Source organism: Pieris napi, chromosome 17, assembly GCF_905475465.1.
Source record: "Pieris napi chromosome 17, ilPieNapi1.2, whole genome shotgun sequence".
NCBI lineage: Eukaryota > Metazoa > Arthropoda > Insecta > Lepidoptera > Pieridae > Pieris > Pieris napi.
This window is the reverse complement of record NC_062250.1, coordinates 12079422-12103967: the sequence shown is the minus strand read 5'-3', so window position 1 is coordinate 12103967 and position 24546 is coordinate 12079422. Positions and strand designations below refer to the sequence as shown.

At 41.4% G+C, this 24546-nt stretch overlaps 4 protein-coding genes across 5 annotated transcripts; 2 read left to right on the top strand and 2 right to left on the bottom strand.

Moving 5' to 3' along the window:
- The first annotated feature begins 3830 nt into the window (after positions 1 to 3830).
- Positions 3831 to 4981, top strand: LOC125057832 (phosphomannomutase). The gene has a single exon (XM_047661746.1). The coding sequence runs from the start codon at positions 3988 to 3990 to the stop codon at positions 4738 to 4740; it is 753 nt and encodes a 250-aa protein (XP_047517702.1). The 5' UTR covers positions 3831 to 3987; the 3' UTR covers positions 4741 to 4981.
- On the bottom strand, positions 4855 to 7559 carry LOC125057833 (enoyl-CoA hydratase domain-containing protein 2, mitochondrial). The gene is made up of 4 exons (XM_047661747.1): positions 7542 to 7559; positions 5770 to 5947; positions 5312 to 5647; positions 4855 to 5234 (listed from the first exon to the last, which is right to left on the bottom strand). Exons 2-4 carry the CDS (start codon positions 5855 to 5857, stop codon positions 4969 to 4971), a joined length of 690 nt encoding a protein of 229 aa, XP_047517703.1. The 5' UTR covers positions 5858 to 5947; positions 7542 to 7559; the 3' UTR covers positions 4855 to 4968.
- On the top strand, positions 7159 to 8296 carry LOC125057835 (EKC/KEOPS complex subunit Tprkb-like). The gene has a single exon (XM_047661750.1). The coding sequence runs from the start codon at positions 7261 to 7263 to the stop codon at positions 7828 to 7830; it is 570 nt and encodes a 189-aa protein (XP_047517706.1). The 5' UTR covers positions 7159 to 7260; the 3' UTR covers positions 7831 to 8296.
- Positions 8292 to 23562, bottom strand: LOC125057808 (regulatory-associated protein of mTOR). Of its 2 annotated transcripts, XR_007118266.1 has the most exons (18): positions 23075 to 23562; positions 22270 to 22372; positions 18347 to 18468; positions 13773 to 13892; positions 13344 to 13696; positions 12645 to 13272; positions 12499 to 12573; positions 11999 to 12428; positions 11840 to 11918; positions 11397 to 11740; positions 11261 to 11326; positions 11001 to 11174; positions 10803 to 10932; positions 10343 to 10593; positions 10112 to 10267; positions 9858 to 10041; positions 9397 to 9792; positions 8954 to 9090 (listed from the first exon to the last, which is right to left on the bottom strand). XR_007118266.1 is itself a non-coding variant. In XM_047661710.1 (17 exons), the coding sequence occupies exons 1-17, from the start codon at positions 23243 to 23245 to the stop codon at positions 9468 to 9470; spliced, it is 3711 nt and encodes a 1236-aa protein (XP_047517666.1). In that variant the 5' UTR covers positions 23246 to 23562; the 3' UTR covers positions 8292 to 9467. The 2 variants fall into 2 exon arrangements, 1 of the variants encoding a protein (XP_047517666.1); XM_047661710.1 differs by having other exon boundaries at positions 8292 to 9792.
- Between the last annotated feature and the right edge of the window lie 984 nt (positions 23563 to 24546).

Here is a 24546-nt window from a genome sequence, read left to right as displayed (position 1 = left end):
TGGTAAAACTTTATATTTTTACACTTTTTGTGACTGTTCATTTCAACAAAAACACAAAAACTAATCCAGACAGCAGCAAAAAAGCATTAAGCATTCGTTTATTAATGTCGACCAAATTAAATTATTCCGCAGCCGCACTCGTTGTGACACATCTCTAGCCTTATCGAAGCGCGATATCGCAACTTCCCGAGACCTCCCTCCTCACTTCCGGATCCGGGAGCCGAGTGTCGCCACCCGCCAGTAGTCAGTACTCGGTCGACCGTCGCGTCGGCGGCGATACTGTGAATAGCTTTCTTGAACTCCGGTAATGCTTCGCTGGAGGCGATGGCGTGTCGCCGCGGCGCTGGCGTTCGTCCTGGCTGCGTTCGGCGTGCGCGTACCTCTCGACGCCCAGCTCGACGCACATTTTCCGGACGTGACGCCGCGATCGCTGGCGCACTTTCTCTCGGACTTCACTAATTACCCGCGTCTCTATCGACACATCGGCGCTTGGCGACTCGAGCGCGAGGCGTCCAACTACACCACTTGGACCTATGCGGTGCGCTACGAGTGCGGCCCGCGTTGCGAAGGCGACGTCGAGCTGAGCGCGCACGACGAGCGGGCGCCGCTAGTTCATTCATTGGTGCTGAAGGACGAGAGGTGCACTCGTCTGCCACTGCTGCCGTTGAGGTGGTGCGTGGCGCTGGAAGTGCGCAGCGAGGTGGCGGCGGGAGGGACGCGAGGCGGCGCGTTATTGCGCGAGAGAGCGCGCGTTTGGTGCGGCGCGTTTCATTTGTTGATCGGCGAAGCTTGCGCGCCGTCCGCGCTGCGCGAGAGCCATTTGCGCGCTTTACGTACTCTAACCAGCTTTACGATTGTATAAACTACAATATTTTATAAATTTGATTTAAATAATGTGCATTATTATTAACATCTACTATGGAAGCTGATTTTACGACGGTTGTTACATGAGCGTACACATGGCACACTTTTATCTTTATACAAAACGAAAAATTAATTTCCAAGCATCTATTGGAGGAGGAGAGTTGCGAAATGTTTTATCAAAAGAACTCTGTTTTGCGTGTGTTTTTAAATGATGTTTTTTCTATTACATACTACAAAAAAGTTTTGTATTCTGTCTATGAGTGTATATGTCACCGTAAAATTGTAAAAACCGTTAGATTGTAATCTATCTCGCGAGATTGTAAACTGTCGAAAGATTGTGAACCTCAACGAACTGCTTACAAATTAACGTATTATTATTCGGTAGTTATATGAAATTGTTGGGAAGTAAAATTAATCTGTAATTGACCAAAGAAGTTTGAATGATAACTAAGTTAGTGTAGTACAATCTACCGAATATCGATAACCGATAACCGATAGATTACAATCTAACGGTTTTTACAATTTTACGTTAACATATATATGTTGTATATTTTCTCTGTCAGCGTCCGTGTGAGTTTAGTTTTAGAACTATTACGGTATATTTATTTATTTATTAAAGTAGGTAAAATTACAATCTATTTACTTTAAAATACATGACAAAAAATCTGAATAATAATATTACACTTCTAACTACAAATTTTAGTTGGTACTAGTAATTAAAAATACTTTTTCGCTTTACATTGCGGATTAGGCACCGACAGGCGCTTATCAACGCTTTCGGAAATTGATCAGCCCTCTAACTAATAGGTATATCAAGCTCTGTATAAGTAGTGTTAATTCTTTTATATTCGCGAAGAATTCGAACGAGAGGTGGAGAGGAGGCCTGCTTATCACAACTTCATTGTATTCTGGTATATAACCCCTTAGAAGTAATAGAGTATCGTAAAACATGCCTACTGTTGCATTTTCAGTTTATTTTATTATGGTGTTTCCCTGATAGTGAGTTGCCCATCCATCTTTTGAAAATTGGACTACGATAAACTTAATAAATTGCGGTTGCAAAAGCTTCAGCCCATAATTTACGTTCACTTGTGCCGTTTTATAAGTGGCAGTGAGTCTCCTATTTATTCCATTTGCAGATAAGAAATAATGTAATTCTTTATTAATGTATTAAGTACCGTTATCTGTTATAAGAGCTGTGTTGGCCTAGTGGGTTCAGCGTGCGACTCTCATCCTTGAGATCGTAGGTTCGATACCCGGCTGTGCACCATTGGACTTTCTTTCTATGTGCGCGCATTTAACATGCGCTCAAACGGTGAAGGAAAACATCGTGAGGAAACCGACATGTCTTAGACCCAAAAAGTCGACGGCGTGTGTTAGGCTCTGGAGGCTGATCACCTACTTGCCTATTAGATTTAAAAATGAACATGAAACAGATTCAGAAATCTGAGGCCCAGACAGAAAGAGGTTGTAGCGCCACAGATTTTTTTCCTTCAATTGATTCCGTTCTAAATAGCCCACAAACGTCGATCTGCACTACCTCAAGGATATCGTTGGTATAAACAGTGTACAGCTTGCCAGCTAATGGACTATGAAATGAGTATTTAACTTTAAACGTAATAAATGCCAGGAGTGTCTGTATAGTGTAGGTATGTATCAGCAAGCTGCACTCGATACCGAAATATATGGAACAACACTACGGATCCCTAAGCCCTACCCTAACACATAAATAAATAGTGAATATATTCATAAGTACGGGAAGTCTCCAAGATACCTAAGGTAACAGACGGAGCCCTGGTAGGATCAGAGCTTCAATGTGGTGGGATTATCACGAAGCTATCGGACATCACCACGATAATTAAGGGCAGTCTTTCAAGTCAACTTTCAATCGCAATTAACAATATTCAAATCTGATTTATTGTTATAAAACAACCTCCTTAATACTACTGACACCTATTATACATCTAAATATGTATATAAAACAGAGTCGTGTTAGTTATACCACTTATAACTCAAGATCGGCTGGACCAATGTAGTTATCTCTTTTTTGGTGGATTCTTCTCCGCTCCGAATAGCAGAATAATTAATAAAATATCGAATAGTAATTAATTAATTAATTTTACGAATGCAAACAGTATGTGGTGCCATCTGTTGCCTAACTTCGCATCATTTTACATTGAATTCGTGTCAGTTCAATAAATTCCGATCTTGGGGTGAGTGAGGAGATGCATAACCAGGCTTTGATCTTGATCGAAGACTGTGTTACCTCATCAAAAAATGTTGTATTAATGTTATAACCTTAATGAAATCCTTAAATAAGTTTAACTAAAGTAACAACGATATTATTGGACCTCAATCCTCATATTATATTAGAAAACATGTCCGAACTCCGACCTGTCAAATTTAGTTCCAAAAATCACCGTGGGACACCGTTTAGTTCCAAAAAGAATATAATATATGCCTATACGGTGCAGTCAGTGCTTTAACCATAGACTACTATTTAAGATATATATGTATATCTGTTTCTGTGGTTCTATGCCACATACACATACTTTAAATATTGTAACTAGTTATTAGGGATGATCGATATTGACATCGATGTCATAGTCGAAAGCCCAACATCGATGTTGCACAACATCGATGATTTTAGCATTTATAATTGACAAAGAAATAAAATACAGCGAAATGGATCGAAATTTTTTAAGAAACAGAACAAGTTATTAAATATTCCGATATTTTTTTATCAACTGACTGAATGAAAAGTTATTTTGATAAAGAATAACCTTATTATTTCTTTATTTATAAAGAGTCATGAGGAAGTGTGACAGAGGAAGAGCCACCAGGGCGCAGTGAATAAATACGCGTTCAAAATTTTAATAAATCTGATTTGTGGATGCATTCATAGAAGACATAATTTGTTTCATAACTTAGTAAGTTGCCTGTTGCATTGGTCGTGCGAGAGCCGGGAGGCCGTGAGTTAACATCGATGTTCGATTCTGTTAACATCGATGTTTTTGCTTTCAACACATCCCTACTTGTTATCAATAATGTTACTCTACGTAATACGTTAACTCTATTGTAATCTTAATTTATAAGTTTGTAAACGTGTTGTAAATTTAAAAAATGGTTAATCGTAAAAACATACTTTACTTATTTGATGTTGACGGGACTTTGACGAAACCGAGACAAATAATATCAGAAGATTTAAAATTATTTCTCCTTAATCATGTTAAGCCCGAAGTTGCTATAGGGTTGGTAAGCGGGTCAGACTATTCAAAAATAGTCGAACAAATGGATGGCGAAGATATAACAAATCAATTTGATTATGTGTTTTGTGAGAATGGGGTGATGCAATATCAGCAAGGCGAGCTTAAGAACACACAGAGTATTCTAAATCATGCTGGCGAGAGAACATTACAACGTGTTATAAATTTTGCCCTTGGATATATGTCCAATATAGAATTACCAGCAAAACGCGGAAATTTTGTTGAGTTTAGGTCTAGTATGATCAATATATGCCCAGTGGGACGCTCTTGCAACCAGAATGAAAGAGATCAATTTTCACAATTTGATAATCAATATAACATTAGAAGTAAGTTTGTTGAGGCTCTACAAAATGAATTTAAAGATACGGATCTTAAATTTGCGCTTGGTGGACAAATCAGTGTGGATGTATTTCCTAAGGGTTGGGATAAGACTTACTGCTTGAAACATGTTGCAGATGGAAAATTTAAGGAAATTCATTTTTTTGGTGATAAAACAATGCCAGGAGGAAACGATTACGAAATCTATAGTGATGAACGAACCATTGGACATAAAGTTTCTTCACCCCAAGATACCAAAGAACAAATAAAAAAACTTCTTAGTATCTTATAATATGTATCTATTATAAAATGTACATCTATACATCTATTAAATGTACATAAATATCACTATAAAATTATGATATTGTGAGTGTTGCATCAGCTATATAAACAATGATAACCTCGATAACACAGATAAATGTATATTTAAAAAATCTTATCTTAACAACACAACAGTTTTAATGTACCTACATGTGAATATAATTGATAATTTTCAGTGTTGAGCTCTAAAATAGATCCATCAACAACCTTGATAGTTAGGTTTTCTTTTTTCCATAAAAGATAGCATGCCTTCCCTCCTATCCTGAGTTGGTATATTTTTTTCATAACACTTCTGTTCAATTTCGTAACCATCTTTTATACTTAGCTGGATGCCTTCATTTATGGCTTGTTTAGCACATCTGAGAGCAATAGGCGCATTTGATGCAATTTCTTGAGCAAGACTCAGAGCTTTTTCAAAGGCTGCATTGTTTGTGCTATTCTGTGGCACGGAGTGGTTTACAAGACCTATAAGAACAAAACAAATGTTAAACATGGTACTTCACATGCACATGACACAATAATTATTTATGAACTTTACTAACCTAATTGCTTTGCTTCTATACCACTTATTATTCTAGATGTAAATATCAACTCCTTTGCAATGTTAGTATGGACTACTCTAGGTAGTCTCTGGGTACCACCTGCACCCGGGATGAGACCCCTTCCTGTTTCTACTAACCCAAGTTTGGCAGTATCTGATGCTACTCTAATGTCACATGCAAGAGCCAGCTCTAGTCCTCCTCCAACAGCCACACCGTCTATTGCTGCAATTGTCGGCATAGGTAGATCTTCAATATCTATAAATGTTTGCCTCAAGCCTCTAACAAATGATGCCACTTCAACATCATTCATTTTAAATCTTTCCTTTAAGTTAGCCCCTGGAATAGAAAGTTTGATATAACAATTAAAACTGCAAGTCATTGACTGAGACACTGCCACTGTCTACTAGAAAAAAAATTCATTAGTTTTAATTATTTAAATTTCAGTTCACATAACTAACCTGCACAAAATATTCCTGTCACTAAGCTATGAAATATAACAACAGAAATCTTAGTATCCTCTCTCAGTATGGAATTGACTTCTCTCATAGAGGCCAGCAAGTCAAATCCAAGGGCATTTCTGTTTTTATGGTTGTTAAGACCGTACAGAGCTATGTTTTTATTTTCTCCAGGTAGCCTCTGAAACACCACACCACTTGAATTTTCCAGACTTACAGTTTTTGTTGAGAAGCATCTCCAAAAACGCGGTTTATTTAGAACTTTTAGAATTAAGTGCATCGACATTTTTTATATATAAATGTGGCAAGTTGAAAAAGTCTTATCTATATTTTGACAACCAGCTACCGAGCGGTAATTAAATAGTATTAATTTATGCGGAGCTCGAGTACTAATATAATACTAGTAACCAATGACGACTTTATCTTATAGGAACAGTACATAGTTGTCTATATATATTTTTTATTATTTAAATTTAATAAATTGTACTTAAAAGTCTCGTAAATATAATATTTTAAGATGGTTCTTAAACACAAAAGTGAAACTTTTAACGAAAAAAGTTTAACTTTCAACGTGTAATTTAAAGTGTATTACAATTTAACAAATATGTAATAATATAATTTTCTATTTACCAACTCATTTGTAATGATGATAATATTAATTTATTCCTAATTAATAATGGGAAAGGCAAAGGACGTTGGTCCATACCAACTCATTCGAAATTATGTCAACATAAATTGCAAGTTTCCCGCGATCTTACATAAATTAAAGATGACCTTTTAAATAAAATACTCTATGGTCATGACTAGCTACTTAGTAGTTAGTACATAAAAATATAAATAAACTGTATCAGAATATTGTAACATAATTAATGCGGTAAAACAGTCACCAGTTTTTGAAGTTATACATACTTCTTAAAGGCAGATTTACATTATTTTAGTGTTTAGGAGAGTATTTTAGTACAAGTTGAAAGACAAGTTCTTTAGTGCGTTGCGAGTGAACGTTCCCATTTCTATTTTCTTCCAGTAGAGTATCATTACAGCGCCACAATGAACGCGCAACGACGTCGGCAAATATGCTCTATTCTACGCAAATTACTAACTATAGTTACGGAAAAAATAGAAGACGAGATTTTATTCGAAATAAATAAACTAAATATGAATAATAAATAAAATAGCTTCTTTTAGGGCAGTGTATGCCGAATGCCTAGCCTGTTTGTTTTGTATAAATTGTTTTTAACGTTCCACAAACATTCGTGAACAACATATTCAGACACAAATCTGATAGTTGTATCTTCCGAGCACTATCTTATTCAGGCTGTTTCCTAGTATCCTGTGATATATAATATATATTTAGCCATAAATTCCCAAATCCTAGTCTGTATTGTCAATTGTCAACCGTTCCGTAAATTTTTTATTACGCTTCGACCAGCGACCTTCGTTTTTCAAAATTTACAAGTTATTATCGTGTTGCTCATTTGCTTAATTTCCTTAAAAATGGCAACTGTTTTATGTTCTAAGGCAGTTTATATATGCCATCTTGACCCGAGTTCAAATTCTTCTATGAAATTAATTCTGCTGAAAAACGTCCAAAATGTAAACACGATCACCGAAAACATAAAACACGGTGTATGGAAATGTGCTGCTATAAATCCGTCTTTAATACTAGATCCTTTCCAAGTAGCTGTGGCCGCCAACCGTGCTGTCGTTGCCCAAATGTTAGGAAATATGGTAACAAAGTCGGTGTATGGAGAAATTTTATATAACTTGTCACTCACCAAAAATATAACCCAGAGCTTAACCAAGTTTGGCGTTTACAAACAGCATTGTGTTTTACTGTGTTTTATTGTAACACAAAAAGAGGATCACAGTGACGATGTTTTGAAGGAGATCAATGGAGAACTCTGTCCCATTTCAGATCTAAGTAAATACACAGAACTTAAACAAATACAAGATGCATTTAAATTGGACAATTTACAGTGCACTGATAACCTCTTAGATAGTATTGTTAGCCGAATGGTAACTAAGAATATTGTGTCTTTTAATAATAGGGGTATTATTCAATAAGAACTGAGTGATTTTAAAACAAAAAAGTATTATTTATGGTGTAATATATTAAAATCTATTGAAATTTATCTTTTCATAAATTTCATTTTAGCCACATTGATAAACATCAATGGTATTTTAATAAACAATTATCATATTAATAATCTAGCACCCTAGCATAGTGTACCTACTTGTGGTTGATTTGAATTCTTGTAAATTCATATGGTGTTTTGTCTGTTTTGGGTTAAGAGTGAATTTTTCAATGCTCACATATTTAATGTTAAATACAGCAATTACATCACTAATGTATAAACATAGTAATGTGTAAGGATTTATGCTAGGTTAAGCTGAACTTAAATTTTATAGAATGGTATCAAATCTGTCCACAACATATACATGTACTAGTAGGCACTGCATTGTAATTGTACAATGTTATAAGAAAAAAAATAACAATATTATAGATATGTATTAAAAACAGGCTGTTTTAGTGTACTCTTTTATTTTAACAACAACAATATATTATCATTAAGCCTATCAGCATAAGTTAAATGTACAGAATATATTTCAGTTTACCACTTACGTAATGGGAAAAGAGTCTGACTGACTATTCATTATCTGCAATTATTGTAAGGCTAAGTGATCAAAAGTGAGTTAGTTTCTTACCCTGATAATATTTACCATTTTAATACACAAGTAAACTTAACAATAAAAATAAGAACACAATAGTTGCCTGGGCTGCACTTTAGGTTATCAAATTTAATTTTTTTGCTTGGGATAGATTGCCTACCCATTCAATTGATTGAATACAATGCAGGAATAAGTAATTTCAGAGTCAAATTCACAAATCACATATTTATCACGTATTTACAACATAATCAAAGCAACATGGTATCTAGTAACTATTGAGCATTAGGAACTTTACAATTATTAATCACAACAAGTTTGCATTACCGGGCAGAGATAAATAATGCAACATATTTTGCATAACCCACTAAGGAAAGTGAACCTCGTCGAATATATAGAACCATCAATCGGGCCGTGGCTTAAGAATTTAAAACAGAATGTAAAAACTCACATTTTTATGATCTATAAAGAGTGGCATAAAACATTTAACTCAATCATGTCACATTGGCCAACCGGTCTAATTGTGTTCAGAAATTAGCTTGGATTTAAACTCTTTACGATAACAGTGGACGTTTGAAAACCAGGAAAGGATCCCGTTTTGAAAAGTTGTTTGTTCAAGTTGACTATATTCTTTATACGTTGTTGACGTTGGCATCTCTATTTTAACAAAAAAATTATGGAATACACATACAATCATTATGAGTCAATTCTAGTAGAAAAGACGACGTTTTAACTCCGTGCACGGATTCTGGTGTGACAATTAAGCGCTAGTTACGTAGAAGTACTCCACTAAGTAGCACCTTTTGAACACTTCGGTGTGCTGCGGTCGCCGTTTCTCTCGCATTCGTCAAATAGAGATCACAATCCGTGCGAACCTAATAAGTCACCGGACACGACGAACGTGCACGTGCGGAACCTATACGAGACTGTTAAACGACTAGTGGATATTAAAATTCATCATACATTACTAACGATCGCCGGGCGTCGTCGTCGCGTCAGTGCGCGAAGGGCAGCGACAGGCCGTAGAGCGAGGGTCACCGACGCGCCTCCGCCTGGTACACGGACACGGTGGAGTCCTTGGAGCCCACGCCCATCGCGCACCTCAGCGGGTGGAAGGCCAGGCACGACACGGGCCCGATGCGCGGCCCCATGAAGCCCTCGTGGAACTTGATGGTGTTGAGGTGCGCGCCGCGCAGGTCGTAGATGCTGATGCACTGGTTCACGGAGCCGGCGGCCAGCAGCGGCGCACGCTCGTGCACGGCCAGCGCCGCCAGCGGACCCGGCGCGCGCACCTCGCGCAGCGCCGCGGCCCCCGTCCCCACCTTGCGCTCGTCGTACACGCGCACGACGCCCTCCACGCTGCGCACACACGCTCGTCAACGTCTCGCTCTCCCGGCTCGCGAGGCGAGAAGGCGGCAACTCACCATCCGGTCACGAGCGCGTTCCGATCGGAGCGCGGGACGGCGGCCAGAACGGGCGCCGCGTGCTCGCGCAGCGTGTAGATCGGCTCCGGCGTCCGCTCGTCCCACGCGCGCACCGAACCGTCCGCGAAGCCGCACACGACCCGCCAGCCGCCGCGCCACAGGCTCGTCGCGGCGCACTCGACGCCTGCGACGGGACAGGTTGAGAGGGGCGCCGACGCCCGACGTCGAGGCGGCGTCGGGCGGCGGGGACTCACCGGTGTCGATGTCGGCGTGCAGCATCTCGGCGAGGGCGTCCCACAGCCGCAGCGTGGGCGCGGGGCCGGCCAGCGCCAAGCTGCCCCGTCGCGAGCTCCAGCGCACCAGCGTGCCCGGCGGCGGCGCCGACCAGGAACTGGCGCCGCCCGCGCCGTCTGCTCGCGAAAGGAACGGCCTTAATAATTCGGGCGTCACGAGAGCGGCGCCGGATACGTCGAGACGAAACTCACTGTAGAGCGGCTGCGCGGGCGGCGGCCGGTAGTCGGGCGCGGGCCGCACGTCCAGCGCGCGCCACGCGGTCAGCAGGCGGGGCTCCGCGCCGCCCCCGGAGGGCCGGTAGACGGCCAGGTTGCCCTGGTGGCCGGCCACGGCCAACGCGGCGCCGTGGTGGGCGTCGATGTAGGCCAGCGACGTGATGCGGCCCCAGGCGCGGCGCCAAGTGCCCACGCACAGCTTGGCCGCCGTGCCCCAGTCCCAGATCCTGCGCTCGCGCTCATCGGTCAGATACACGGGTGAATTTTTGGCAAAAACAAAACAAAGGTGTAATAAGTCGGTGTTCTTAGGCTGCCGTTTACTTCGGAGTGAATTATGCCTCACGCAGGGGAGTGAATTTACCAAAATGCGGTGGAAACGAGAACGAGTACCCAATACAAGGCAACCGTTAATAGTTAGGTCACAAAAAATTCTCACCCGAAGTTGTCCTTGGAGGCGACGGCGGCGTGCTGCTCGTAGGGATGGAAGAGCACCACGGCCGGCGGCAGCGGGCAGCGCGAGTGGAACGCCTGCGTGTCGAGCCTCGTCACGCGCGCCGAGCGCAGCCCTGCACACGAACACGGGTCTCGGGTCAGACGCGCCCACGCGCCGTCTCGGCTCCGGTTCCTTCCCTACCTTTCGCCTCTCGGCGGATGTTGGCGTTGCGCCTGCGCCGCCACACGCGCTCGTGGTGAGCTCGGCACTCGACGTCGCCGTCCTCGTCCGCCTCCGCCTCGCCTCGCCCGAAGCGGGCCGTCGCCCACTCCACGAACTGCGTGCTCACGATGGGTCTCTTCGCGCCCTGACCTGCCAATGTTTTTGACGATTCGTATCATAAGAGGAATAGAGACGGAAGCTATTCAAACTACGTTTGAATGGAAACGTCCAAATCTCACCCGCCGACAAGGAGAAGGAATCCTCCGAAGTGGCGTGCGGCAGCCCGGAGCGGCCTCGTCGACGACCTGTAAGCACGGGAAGCGGTGAGAGCCGAGAGGACGGGGCGGGACGGGCGCGGACGGGCCGGCCGCTCACCGAGGGGCAGGGTACCCGCGGACGGGGCGGCGGAGGGCCGCGCGTTGGGCGACGGGGGCAGCGAGCTGGAGCCGCCGCTCGAGACGCGCTCCGCGTCGCGGCCCACGCTGTCCACCTGGTCGGCCACGTGGCCCACGATGTCGTCGGCCATCTGCGCCAACGAGGGGTGCGGCTCGCGGCTCATGGCGCACACGCTGCTCCACAGCTTCATGTAGACGGAGCCGAAGCCGATCGTGGGCAGCGACAGCGAGTGGTGCGCGGGTTGAGAGCCGCGGGGGCCGCGGGGCGGAGGCCCGGCCAGCGCCTCGCAGCCCGCCTCCACTTGTGCGCCGCCCCGCCCGCTCCTGTCGAAGAAAAAGGCGTTCGAATCGAAAGATCCCGCCGAGTCACCGTCCGACATCCGAGTCGGCGGTGGCTAGATTTGTATTCCGGGCGGGACTCACTTATCGCTTCTCCGCATCCGCTCCTGCAGGTAGACCGCGATGAAGTGTTGCTCGAAGATCAGCACGAGCCACTGCAGCGCTGCGAACAAAGAGATAGATGAGCGAAGCCCGACGGGCCGACGGGGCCTCGGGGACGAGGGCGACGGACGAGCGACCGACCGGCGAGGATCTCGGCGCGCACGAGCGGCGAGGCGTCGGCGGAGAGGCGCGCGGCCAACAGCACCGCCACCTGGTGGTCGAGCGCGTTGGCGTGGTCGGTGCGCGGCGCGAGGGGAGCGGCGCCGACGAGACAGCCGAGGGCGTACGCGCAGGCGGCGCGCGTCTCCACGCGCGGGTGCGTGAGCAGCGCGGCCAGCTTCTCGTGCGCGAGATCGCGGGCGGCGGCCCCGCGGGCCGCCTCGCAGCCGCGCCACAGGCGGCCCAGCGCGATGCACGCCCACTGCTCGAGCACGCCGGCGCCGCCCTCGCCGTCGCTCACTTGCTCGAGGCAGGCGGGAATCATGGAGCCCTGCAGCGCCGCCTCCTGGCCGGCGGGGTGCCGGTCGACGATGCCGGCCAGCACGAAGGCGGCCAGGGTGCGGTGCTCGCTCTGCGCAGACAGGTGAGACCGTGAGCCGAGGCGGGCCCGGGCGCCCGAGCGGGCGGACGACGCTACTCACGTTCACGGCGGGGTCCTGCAGGATCGCCAGGAAGTACTTGTGGCCCTTCGCGTTCACCAGGTCCGCTTGACAACTCTGAAAGAATCATCTCTCGTCAGGTCGCCGGTCGCGGTAGCGCGTTTGGCAACAATGAGCCGCGTACGCACCGGGTCCACGGCGACGATACGAGCCCAGATGTAGAGCATGGCGGGGCGCAGGTCGGGCGCCGACGCCTGCAGCAGCTTCAGCATGTAGGGGAAGATGCCGACGGCCAGCACGGCGCGCACCGCCCACTCGCCCAGCGCCAGGAAGCGGCACAGAATGTGCAGCGCGCGCACGCGATGCAGCGTGCTCAGCAGAACCTGCAGCACCATGGGCAGCTGTTCGGGCGGGGCGCGGCCCGCGGCGCCCTCGCCGAGATCCAGCCACAGCTGGAAGGCGGTGAGCTGGTCGCGGAAGAAGGGCGAGTGGCGGAAGGGCGGCGGCCGCTCTCCCAACAGCGCCGGCAGCTGCGCCAGCGCCAGGTCTAGCGTGTGCTCCCAGGCGGCCCAAAGCGGATGGCGCGCCAGCGACGGCAGCGCGGGGCTGGCCACCGGGGTGCAGTTGTAGGAGCGCATGATGCGGTCGGCTAGCAGAAAGTTCCGGCACAGGCTGGCCGTCAGCAAGTCGGCGCGAAACAGTTGCTGGAACAGATCGCCCGGCAGCGAACTCCAGGCGATCGTGTCCGTGATGGCCGTGAAGATCCAGTTGAGCTCGCCTAGCATGGTGCGCCGGTCCGTCACCTGCCCCGGGATCCTGGCGGACGAGAAACGTTAACGGGCTGCGCGACAACGTAACGCTCACGAAGCGAGTGAAGCGGGGCCTACTTATCGATGAGGTCGACGAGGTCGGCGGTGGCCGATCGCAGGCGGCTGCGCAGCACGAACCACTTCATGGCCATCTTGACGGGTGTGGTGAGGCAGGCGGTGAAGAGATCGGCGGGCAGGTCGGGCGACATGGGCAGCGTCTGGCCGGCCGCACACGCCGCCAGCTGTATGCAGTTGCGGTAGGAGACGGGAGGGCCGGCCGCGGGCTCGTGCTCGCGCTCGTGCTGCTCGGCGAACTGCTTGAAGTTGTCGACGATGACGCCGGCGTTGGAGCAGTCGTACACGTACAGCGAGGGCGCGCCCATCCACGACTGCAGGTCGTACATGGACAGCGGGATGTACTGCGTGTACGCCTGCGAACTCCCTCGTTATTCTAACTGGTTCCCGACGTTCGTAATAAACCGCAATGACGCCAAGTCGCGAGCTCACCTTGTTGAACACCCATATCTCCCCCTGAGAAGTGGGCTTGGGCACGCCGTGGCCGTTGTAGTGGAAGAGCACTCGCTCCTCCTTCGCGTTGCGACGCAGAGAGCAGCACAGTTTTTTGATCTTAAACACGACGGTCACCGTTATCTCTAGTTTAGTAATGTTTTGAGTCAAGGCGAATATAGCATCGGCTACATATACCGAATACTTACCGGCCGTATCTAATTGGGGTCCGAAGCCCGTAACTCGGTCGATTTAGAAGATCGAAACTCGGCCGAAGAACGTACAAGCACATACGTATAAAATCCAAACGATTTTAGCAAACACAATTTCTCATCCACTACTTAACCCTTATCGTCATTTTGTATAGTATACCATACATCCAACTTTATAAAAATATATGATCACTATAAAATCATTTTTAACTTAGTTTTATTAAACACATGACATTTCTAGATATATCTCTAGTCTATTTATACTTCAAAAATAAAAATAGTAGTTTATCTGTCATAATTTTAAATCAATTGTGAAAAATAAACGTCAAAATGCGCCGCACAGGTTTATCTATAGTAAGTTTTATTTTATTTTTATGTTTGTACTCCTAAATATGCATGTTTTTTATAAAATACACATGCCTAAATGTTTGTTTTAACACATTTTTATATATATGCTGTTGTCGCTATGAGAATTAGTATGTTTTTGTCGTGTTTTTTACTAACGTATATTATACTATTGTGATGAATCCTCAATATTCGACTATTTATATTATACAAATACTTCTCCTTATTGTCATAGATTGGTTTGTTGGCATCAGCCATTTAAAATCGACATTGAGAGTCTACTGTTTAAAGGCTTCTGCTTAGTTAGACCGCTCAATCGAACTGAGGGCCACACCAACCAGTTCCTGTATTTAAGCAACCAGCATTTGTAATTAACCAGTTTCGTGACATTTCGTGTACTCGTTCCACGACCGAACCCGAATCGACCACAGAGTCGAACGGCAGTCATAGGAACGAGTGTCAAAGATTACTTTAATATTTATAGTCATTGATTTAATATTTAAAATTATGATAAATAACGTTTAATAATAATAATGACTATGGAGTCATTATTATTATCGACCATTGAATAGTCATTTCGAAATTAACCATTCCTATTAACGGTTTTACACTAATTTGACTTGACGTTATTCATTTAATATGAAAATAATGACAATGGCAACTGACACTAACACCATTGATTCAAAATACTATCAAATTACTACAGACTATCAAATAGCCTGTTAATTTGTAGATCTTAACTGACTGGACTTTGAAGTTATTAATTAATGAAAATGGCATTAATTAAAAATAAACGTGATTTGAATAATAAATTTGTAAAATAATAATAAGTAATCACAAATTCATTACACTATACAATGCCGCAGTTGCAGTAATTTACCTTTCGTTGATGGTGTATAGAATAATATACATTGCTAACTGCACGGAATGAATATTTTAATGGACTTTACTATAAAAATTAAATTGCAAGTATGTCTGTCTTATATATTAAACCAATTTTATTACAATTTAAAAGACAGTTGAACTTATGTTTGACTGCCTCGTTGATATAGTGGTTTTAGAAAGCTACACACAAAGTTGGGGTTCGATTCCCACAAAAAATACACATACAGTCAAAACCGTTTATAACGACATCGCTTACAACGACCTATCGGTTATTACAACCAGATTGTACGGTCCCGTCCGAATCCCTAGTAAACTATTCAGTAAACAAACCGCTTATAACAACATCGGATACAGCGACATATCGCTTACAACGACGAAATTTTATCGATATTCATCGGCTATAACGACCAACCGCTTCTTGTCTCAGCAAAACAAAACAATACAAACGATTTTAAATCTTATTTAGAGGCGTTGAATGAATATTTAGGCATATTATTACCTAAGCACTTTCTCCCAACGAACAGTTTCAGCCAACAACGATTTCGGAGGCTCTTAACGCTGTAACGATTTTACAAAAATTTGTTGCCTTTAACGAACAGTTTGATACTGGTGATACTCATACGCATACCTTGAGGAGTATGAAACGTAAAATGCAAAAAATATTTGAGACTGGGCTAAAAAAAAACAGACCAAAATGACTGATTACTTTTGTACCTAATTATTTCGTAATAAATATTTTTGTTTCTTTTTGACTCGTTTACATATTATAATATTAACATACCATATTATAACCCATACCTACCTATTCTAGATAGATAACTATGATAATATAACTTGTATGTATTGTACATACATATGAACTATACTTGTGTGTATATAATATATGACATTGCTTATAACGACTATCGGATATAACGTCGGCAACTATACGGTCCCTTCAATGTCGTTATAACCGGTTTTGACTGTATTATTATTACTGAAATACTACATAACTGATATATAAATATATATCTATAATACAATATGGTTTGGCTTTACTATAACGATGGGGTTTTTGCATGTTTCTTTTGCTTTGGGTTTAGACTGCTATAAATTATGTTGAGGGAAAATTATGGTATATTTAGTTTAGGAACAATCAGACAAAATACAAAATAGACTCAAAGATACTGCTACTAACCTGCTAACTGAAAAGGCTTTGAAAAAGAAAGAATTATTATATACTTAGTATTGTCAAGTGGGTTGATAATAAACAGGTCACATTGGTGAGTTCTTATGATGATGCATACCTTGTCAAAAATATAAAACGATTCGGCAAAGAAGCAAAATCTCGTGTTGATGTAAAATGTCCTAAAATTGTTAAAGACTATAATCGTCACATGAGAGGTGTCGATTTGGCAGACATGCTGATTGCATTATATCGCACTGGAATAAGATGGCACAGGTGGTATATGAAAATTTTCTCGCAGCTTTTGGATATACTCTAGGCATCAACAACGCTTGGCTTTACGTCACAGACGTAACAAAATGATAAACACCACTAGAAAGCAGGATCGTCTAGAAGATTTTAGGTATGAAATCTACAGTGCCCTACCGAAACGAGGTCGAAACGTTTCAGTGAAAAACCATGCGATGATGTCCGGTGTGACAAATATGATCATTAGCCGCAAATAACCGGATATGAGAGGTGCAAGTACTGCAAAGTTGGTTAGGCAAGTACGATGTGAACAAAAGGTTCATCTTTGTTACGAGAAGAATCGAAAATGTTTTTTGGAGTACCACTGCAAGGAATAGGATCTCTGAATTATTAAATTACGATTATTTTGTTGTTCAAGAAAGATTAATTTTATGAAACATTTTATTTCCACCAAGACAGTTATTTTTATTTAAAATCATGTTATTTACAATAATCTTTTGGTATATATTAAAAACTACTAGTAACACTTCAACTCTCCCTAAACATACCAATGTATAGCATAATATACATTCCTGAAAATGCGATAATCACTGTACGTGTAGCAATGTATAGAATAGTATACATCTTGTTTTTCCAAAATTTTCATGTCACGTTTTTTTTATTTATTTTTTTTATGTTTTTTATACCCCAAAGAAGCTACCTATATAATTTTTTTTTGCTTTTCTTCTAAAAAAGAATCTTGCCACGATAAGGGTTAAGGCGATATGAATATGAGATAGAATTTAGTCTTACGTTACTAATATTTTTTTCTCACAGTGTTTGCCTGGCAGAGATCGCTCGAAAGCGATAATGTCGCCAGTTGCCCTCCTTTACATTTAACTATGTTAAATTTTTATATTGTAAGGCAACGAAGTGTTAAGGCTGATTCACGCTACACCGTGTCGCGACCGGGCCGGGCCTCGGCCGGGACACGGCCACCGTGCGCCGTCCTGGACATTGATTCATGTTACACCGGGCTGTTTGGGTGTACGCACGTACGTGCTTGCACCACTATATCTGTTTTTGTCAGCTAGTGATTTCATCTGTCGATAGACTTGACGCTTAAGTAATTATGCAATTTTCACAATTTGAATTGGCAGCTATTGCAATTGCCATCAATGACGAAGTATTAGAAAAACGAAGCGAAAGTACTAAAAGAAGATCGGGTGTACATCCAACCTGGAGAAAGCGAGAAGCAGAAGGGGAATTTTCTTTACTTTACAAAGAATTAATATACGACGAGAGCAAGTTTTATGGTTATTTTAGAATATCTAAAGAATGCTTTACTGATTTACTTGAAAAATTAAAACCAGATCTAACCAAAAAAATTACAAGATTTCAAAAGCCATATTTATCGTACATAGAAAAAATTCAACCTCACTAAGATTTGACGTTGGGTGCCCGGGCGCCTACGTTCATGTTACGACGTGCCGGGGCCGGACCGTGCCGGAGCCGGGAAACAATACCCACCGACATTACAACGCCGTGCCCCGGCCGAGCCACGGTCAGGCATGAATTACTTCATACAAAAGTATATCAATAATGTTAGACCGTGCCCCGGCCGGGGCACGGCCCGGTCGAGACACGGTGTAGCGTGAATCAGGCTTTAATAAATAAATATATTAATTATTTACTTGTGAGGTAGATCGATATAAAAAATTAAACCTCTAATCACTCACTTCATCGCTGGTGGGGTCAAGTGACTGCTTGTAACGAGCCCGTGGCTGCCATCGCTCATATTGCGTTTGCAGAGCGTGTCCAATAGTTTCTAAAGCCTTGCTCGGAGAGAGTGAGTTTGGGTCTGTTGACAAGTTTAATGCCTACTCAAAATTGTAAATTCTTATAAAAATTTCACCAGACAGTGTGTCTCTCGTAGACCACGATCGCTTTAAAGCACTTGAATCCTGGAGTTGAATAAATAACCTATACATAAAAATGTTTTAATTAAAATGAATGCTTATTCCGTCCACCACTTGTGTACTTACAGAAGTACTTTGGATTGTTTGGTCATATAGTCACAACTTACACAATAGTGGAATGAAGGTTTTTAACTAAATTAATTAGAATATGTCTGTACGAGGTGTGGGAGATAATCTCATAGTAAAGGACTTCGGCGGTGGAAAAAGGAAAAGAAAAAATTCTGAGTCGCCTCCTAAACAACTAAGCATATCTCCAGCGCCAACTGCAAAGAAGAAAAATAACCAAAATTTACTCAACTTTATAAGGAGAGAAAACGTACAAACCAATACAGAACGACCAAAAAACTAACAACTGAAACCATTATCAATAACAACAAAAAAATAAAAAACTACCTCACTCCCCCAACTAATCTTCCAAGCCGGCCGGTCACCGAGGAAGATCACGACCAAAACCCTCCAGAGAAAATAAAAACAAACAGTACAAAAAACAGTCATCATAATACCCTATACATAATAACATACAATGTTAAAACTTTGTCGACATACTCACGATTATTGGAATTAACAGAGTGTTTGAAAAATATAAAGTTTGATATTATTGGTCTATCAGAAACTAGAAAACTTAGAACAAGATTGAAGAACACGACGAGTTTATTTTATACTACATTGGAGAAACGCCAGGATTGTATGGAGTAGGATTTATTGTCAAAAAACATCTAAAACGATACATCATAAGCTTCACAGGACTATCAGAAAGAGTAGCGTTGCTAAGGATGAATATCAATAACTTAAAATTAAGTATCATTCAAGTTTACGCTTCAACGGAGGCGTCGACCGACGAGGAGTCGGAATTTTTCTACAGTACTGTCGACAAAGCTATACAACTCTCAGATAACAATATCATAGTCATGGGAGATTTTAACGCCAAAATAGGACAAACCAATCCTAATGAAGCCGCTACTGGCAACCACGGCTACGGAGATAGAAACTGTAGAGGAGATAGACTCATTGATTTTGCGCACGAGAATAATCTGTCTATCATGAACACCTTCTTCAAAAAAAATAGTAAACAAAGATGGACTTGGAGATCTCCTAATGGCAAAACAAAAAACGAAATAGACTATATCTTGACAACTTTACACAAAAACATATCCAACATACAGTCTTTAAACATCACTTACCCCTCGGATCACAGACCTATGAGAGCGACACTTAACATTCTTCCCATAACAAAAAGTCGGTGTATGTTCGGCCAATGCTCCAGATCCAAATTAAAAAACGAAGAAGAAATACAAGCCTACAAACAAACGCTGAATAGTTGCATAACAAACTTACTTAAGAACTGGAGAGACGAGGACACCGTTCAAAATCACTACGATAATATTATAAACGCAATAGACACCAGCCTAAAAAAAAGCCTACGAGGTTTCACCCAATACAAATCAAGGGAAAAACCAGATACTATCAGCACGCACAAAGGCCTTAATTTATAGAAGACAAGAATTACAAAAGTCAAAACCAAAATCAAGAGCCATGAAAAACGAACTAAAAGCACTCTACAAACTCATTAGTAAATGTATCTACTTAGACTACAAGGCGCACCGCACAAGAACCTTCGAAAAACACCTTAATATTTCAAACAGCGTCAAGAAGGCATACAAAGAACTGAGAACACATAAACTATGGATTGAAGAGTTGAAAGATAAAACAAAAAATACCCAAAATAGATCAGATATACTGAAAATAGCAACAACATTCTATAAGAAACTATACAGCACACCGAGCCAATATGGATATAAATTACCAGACACAAATAGAGGAGAGACGAGAGCAAGCATAGAAGATTCTGAAGTGATTAAAGGGATTAAAACACTAAAAACGGAGAAAAGCCCAGGCCCCGACGGTATCGCCAACGAAATCATAACAACTGGATGCGAGTTCCTAGCAAAACCACTAACTCTACTGTTTAACCAGATACTGAACAGCTCAAATACACCTCGGCAATGGTCAGAGTCTAACATTATATTGCTTTATAAAAAAGGAGACCCTAATAGCATAAATAACTACAGACCGATAAGCCTACTACCTTCACTATATAAACTGTTCTCCTCAATAATCGAGAAAAAGATAAAAGAAAGCACAGAAAAATACCAACCTATAGAACAGGCCGGCTTTAGAAGAAATTTTTCAACAGTGGATCACATACATTCGCTAGAGATGTTGATAGAAAAATACCAAGAGTTCAAAAGACCACTCTATATTGCCTTTATCGATTACCAAAAAGCGTTTGACTCTCTGTTCCATTCATCAATTTGGGATACGCTACTCTCTCAAGAAGTACCACTAGACTACATAAAAGTCATAAAAAATATCTATGATAACAGTACTAGCAGAGTCAAGCTAGAGACTACAGGACCACCCATACAAATAAGCAGAGGTGTACGGCAGGGAGACCCACTCTCGCCAACTATCTTCATAGCGGTGCTACAGGCCATCATTGGTAAACTAGTTTGGGAAAAAGTTGGCATAAATATAAAAGGACGTTACTTGAGTCATTTAAGATTTGCTGACGATATAGTCCTGCTCTCAGAAAATACAAACCAACTACAAGGAATGATTAACGCTCTACACGAAGAAAGTCGTAAAGTGGGCTTGGAAATCAACCTAACAAAAACTAACGTCATGACGAACCATACTGAAAGACCAATATACATGGAAAACTCACCCCTAACATATGTAAACGCCTACATTTACCTGGGAAAGCAAATTTCATTTAGCCAAAAAAATAACGAACAAGAAGTAGAGAGAAGAATCAACATCACATGGAAAAAGTTCTGGAGCTTCAAAGAAATACTCAAAAGTAAAATGACTATACGAATGAAAACGAAAGTTATGAACACCTGCCTACTGCCCTCATTAACATACGCCTGCCAAACTTGGAAATTTACTAGAAAAGTAAAAAATAAAATTATATCCAGCCAAAGGAGTATGGAGAGGAGCATTCTGAAAATAAGGAAAATCCAAAAGATCCGCCACACTCATATAAGACAGAAAACTCAAGCCATTGACGCCCTCAATTACTCACAAAAGCTCAAATGGCGATGGGCGGGTCACGTAGCGATGCTAAGCGATAATAGATGGACAAGAGAGACAACACAATGGACAGGCCCACTAGGACAAAGAAAGAGAGGAAGACCAAATGCACGCTGGGTAGACGACATCACAAAAGTGGCAGGCACTCATTGGTTACGAGCGGCAGAGAACAGAGAATACTGGTCATCTCTGGAGGAGGCCTTTACCTTTCATGGAGAGGGTTCTTGCTAAAAAAACATTAAATTAAATATTGTTATGAAATTGTAATACTTATAGAAAGCAAGAAATAAAAGGCTTTTTATTTTATTTTATTTTATGTCTGTACGAGCCAAGGTCGTACATTTTGTTCACATATTAGTATAGCCAGACGTAGGCACTCTCTTCAACAGTTACCTTGGATTCATTTGTTACATACCAATTAACATATCATAATTTTGCTTATATTCTATTGTTGTATGCTAGTGGTTAATATATAGAGTAACAATAAAATCCTCTATTATTTAAAGTACCCCAATGACCCCTGGGTCCTAAACTGTACAATGTCTTTGTATACAAACAAGACTTCCAAATACATTAAAAAAATGTCTCACCTATCCAGCACTCTAAGCGAGCACAAGGCTGGGTCTTGACAACATCTGGAGGATCCACACCAACATTGAGACACAAAACTAGGGCTACACAGTGGGTTTTGTACTGAAATAGAAATGAAATTTTTCTTTACTATAACTCAATAAAACATAATTCAAATACACATTCATAACTTTCTCTCTAATTGTTGGGTTTATCCATTGCTATTTCTATGTAATTTTACTCATATCTGAATAAATACACCAGATAGTTTTATCTACAGGAAATAATTGGTTGATAATGATTAAATTTAATTTTACAATTATAACAAAACGAAATGATCTTTTTAATCTTCTGCAACTGTAGTATTGATAAATAATTTTGAACATATCTTATGGGAATACAGTTTTATTAAAATTATGTGCATTATTAAGTCTGAATTTATTTATTCTACACATTTAGTTGTGTATACAATAAAATAATCCTACATTTATACATTAAATATGAATCTTAAATTCTATCTACTATGTTATACTCAATTTTTCTTGTAGGTACATAATCAAATCTTAATTATTACCTTGTTAAACAAATATATACAACACCAATGTTGTTGCCTTGTTTATTTTTGTTATGAGAATTATAAATAAATATTCTTAATCAAAGATATCATCATAATAATATTTAAAAATATTTTATGAAATAGATTTAAATATTATGTTTACATATATATAATAAATATGTACACCCATGTGCGTTTGTTTTCTTTAATGCTCTTTTATTTACTACGCAGTTACACTGGATAATATGTTTATCTCAATAAGTCCCTACCTTTTCCTTTACTCTCCAAGTGTGCTCCTCACGTTCAATGCCCTTTATGGGGTCTGTATGCCGAGGTTGGTTAAAACATAAAGGTAGATGGTCCTCAAAGTCAGAAGAATCACTATCGGTATGATCACTGTCTTCATCGTTTACTGCGAGATAAGGAGGCATCTCTGTCATTTTCACTTTATAGTAACATAAGCACTCGGACGTTAATGAAGAAGAATTATAAAAAGACACATTTTATACACTGGTTCAATGTGATTACAATTTTCACCACATGGGAAAAATACAATAAAAATAATAGCAAAGAACTATCAAGTACTAATAAGTATACTATATAAATATCTAATCAGTATTCTGTGCTCAATGCTCATATGAATTACCAAACTGCACAGACTATTAAAACTTGAAAGTATATATAAAAGTTGACACTGTCAGTGCTCTGAGTCAGTTCCATAGATCGTGTTTAATTTTTGCAGAAACTCACTATAACTGATGTAAACTTCTTACTTAAAACTATCAGCCATAAACTTATGTCATTGTCAATCTGTTTTGTCAGTGTCTTTTTGTCAATGTTTCAAATGTAACCAAAATATTTTACAGTAAATTTAGCTTATTAAAACATTATATTCTTTAAAGGTTTTCTTTTATTTCAATTTAATAAGCTAAATAAAAGCAACATGGATAAATATCCTTGTCCTGAAAGATTTGATATCGACCCGTCAAATAGCTCTGGTTCGAGTGCTTGGATACACTGGCAATTGGCATAAGACTTACGAAAGCTTCATGTCCATGCAGAAACCGACCGCTCCAGAGATAGATGTACAGTCGGTTCCTAGGCCAGAAAAATGGGACAGCATAAAGTTTCAGCTTTTGGTAAATCATATATCACCAAATATCTACACATATATAAGCGAAGCCACGAACTACGAAGAAGCGATCACAATACTGCAAAAACTGTATGTAAAACCAAAAAATCAGATTTTTGCTAGACACATGTTAGCAACAAGAAAACAACGACCAGAAGAAAATATTGAGATATATTTACAAGCTTTGAAACTACTTTCTAAAGATTGTGACTTTGCGGCTGTTAATGCAGAAACAACCAAAACCGATAGCGTGCGTGATGCTTACATATCCGGTATATAATCGCATAAAATCAGACAAAGGCTTTTAGAAAACTTAACTCTAACACTTGATCAAGCACTCTCTCAAGAAACTGCAGAGATCAATACTGCAAATCAAAGCTTCCATACTGTGTATTTAAATGCCGTTGAAAAAGAACCTATATTAGTCTGTCCCAAACCACAAACTGTGCACGACGAGACCCGCTCTTCTATTGATAATCCTCGACGACGAAAATGTTTCTTTTGTGGGGGACAAATACATCCTCGTAAGAACTGCCCTGCATATGAAGTCTTGTCAGCTCTGCAACAAGAAGGGGCACTTTGCCACTGTTTGCAGAAGCTCTTCTAGAC

Excerpts from the sequence above, each read along its gene's own strand:
- LOC125057808 (XM_047661710.1), bottom strand. The coding sequence starts at position 23,245 with ATGACAGAGATGCCTCCTTATCTCGCAGTAAACGATGAAGACAGTGAT. Across the intron at positions 22,373-23,074 it reads CTTGGAGAGTAAAGGAAAAG|TACAAAACCCACTGTGTAGC; the intron begins GTAGGGACTTAT and ends TTTCTATTTCAG. Across the intron at positions 12,574-12,644 it reads GTATCGTCGCCGTGGACCCG|AGTTGTCAAGCGGACCTGGT; the intron begins GTGCGTACGCGG and ends TGATTCTTTCAG.
- LOC125057833 (XM_047661747.1), bottom strand. The coding sequence starts at position 5,857 with ATGAGAGAAGTCAATTCCATACTGAGAGAGGATACTAAGATTTCTGTT. Across the intron at positions 5,648-5,769 it reads GACAGGAATATTTTGTGCAG|GGGCTAACTTAAAGGAAAGA; the intron begins GTTAGTTATGTG and ends TTTCTATTCCAG. Across the intron at positions 5,235-5,311 it reads TATAGAAGCAAAGCAATTAG|GTCTTGTAAACCACTCCGTG; the intron begins GTTAGTAAAGTT and ends TTGTTCTTATAG.
- LOC125057835 (XM_047661750.1), top strand. The coding sequence starts at position 7,261 with ATGGCAACTGTTTTATGTTCTAAGGCAGTTTATATATGCCATCTTGAC.
- LOC125057832 (XM_047661746.1), top strand. The coding sequence starts at position 3,988 with ATGGTTAATCGTAAAAACATACTTTACTTATTTGATGTTGACGGGACT.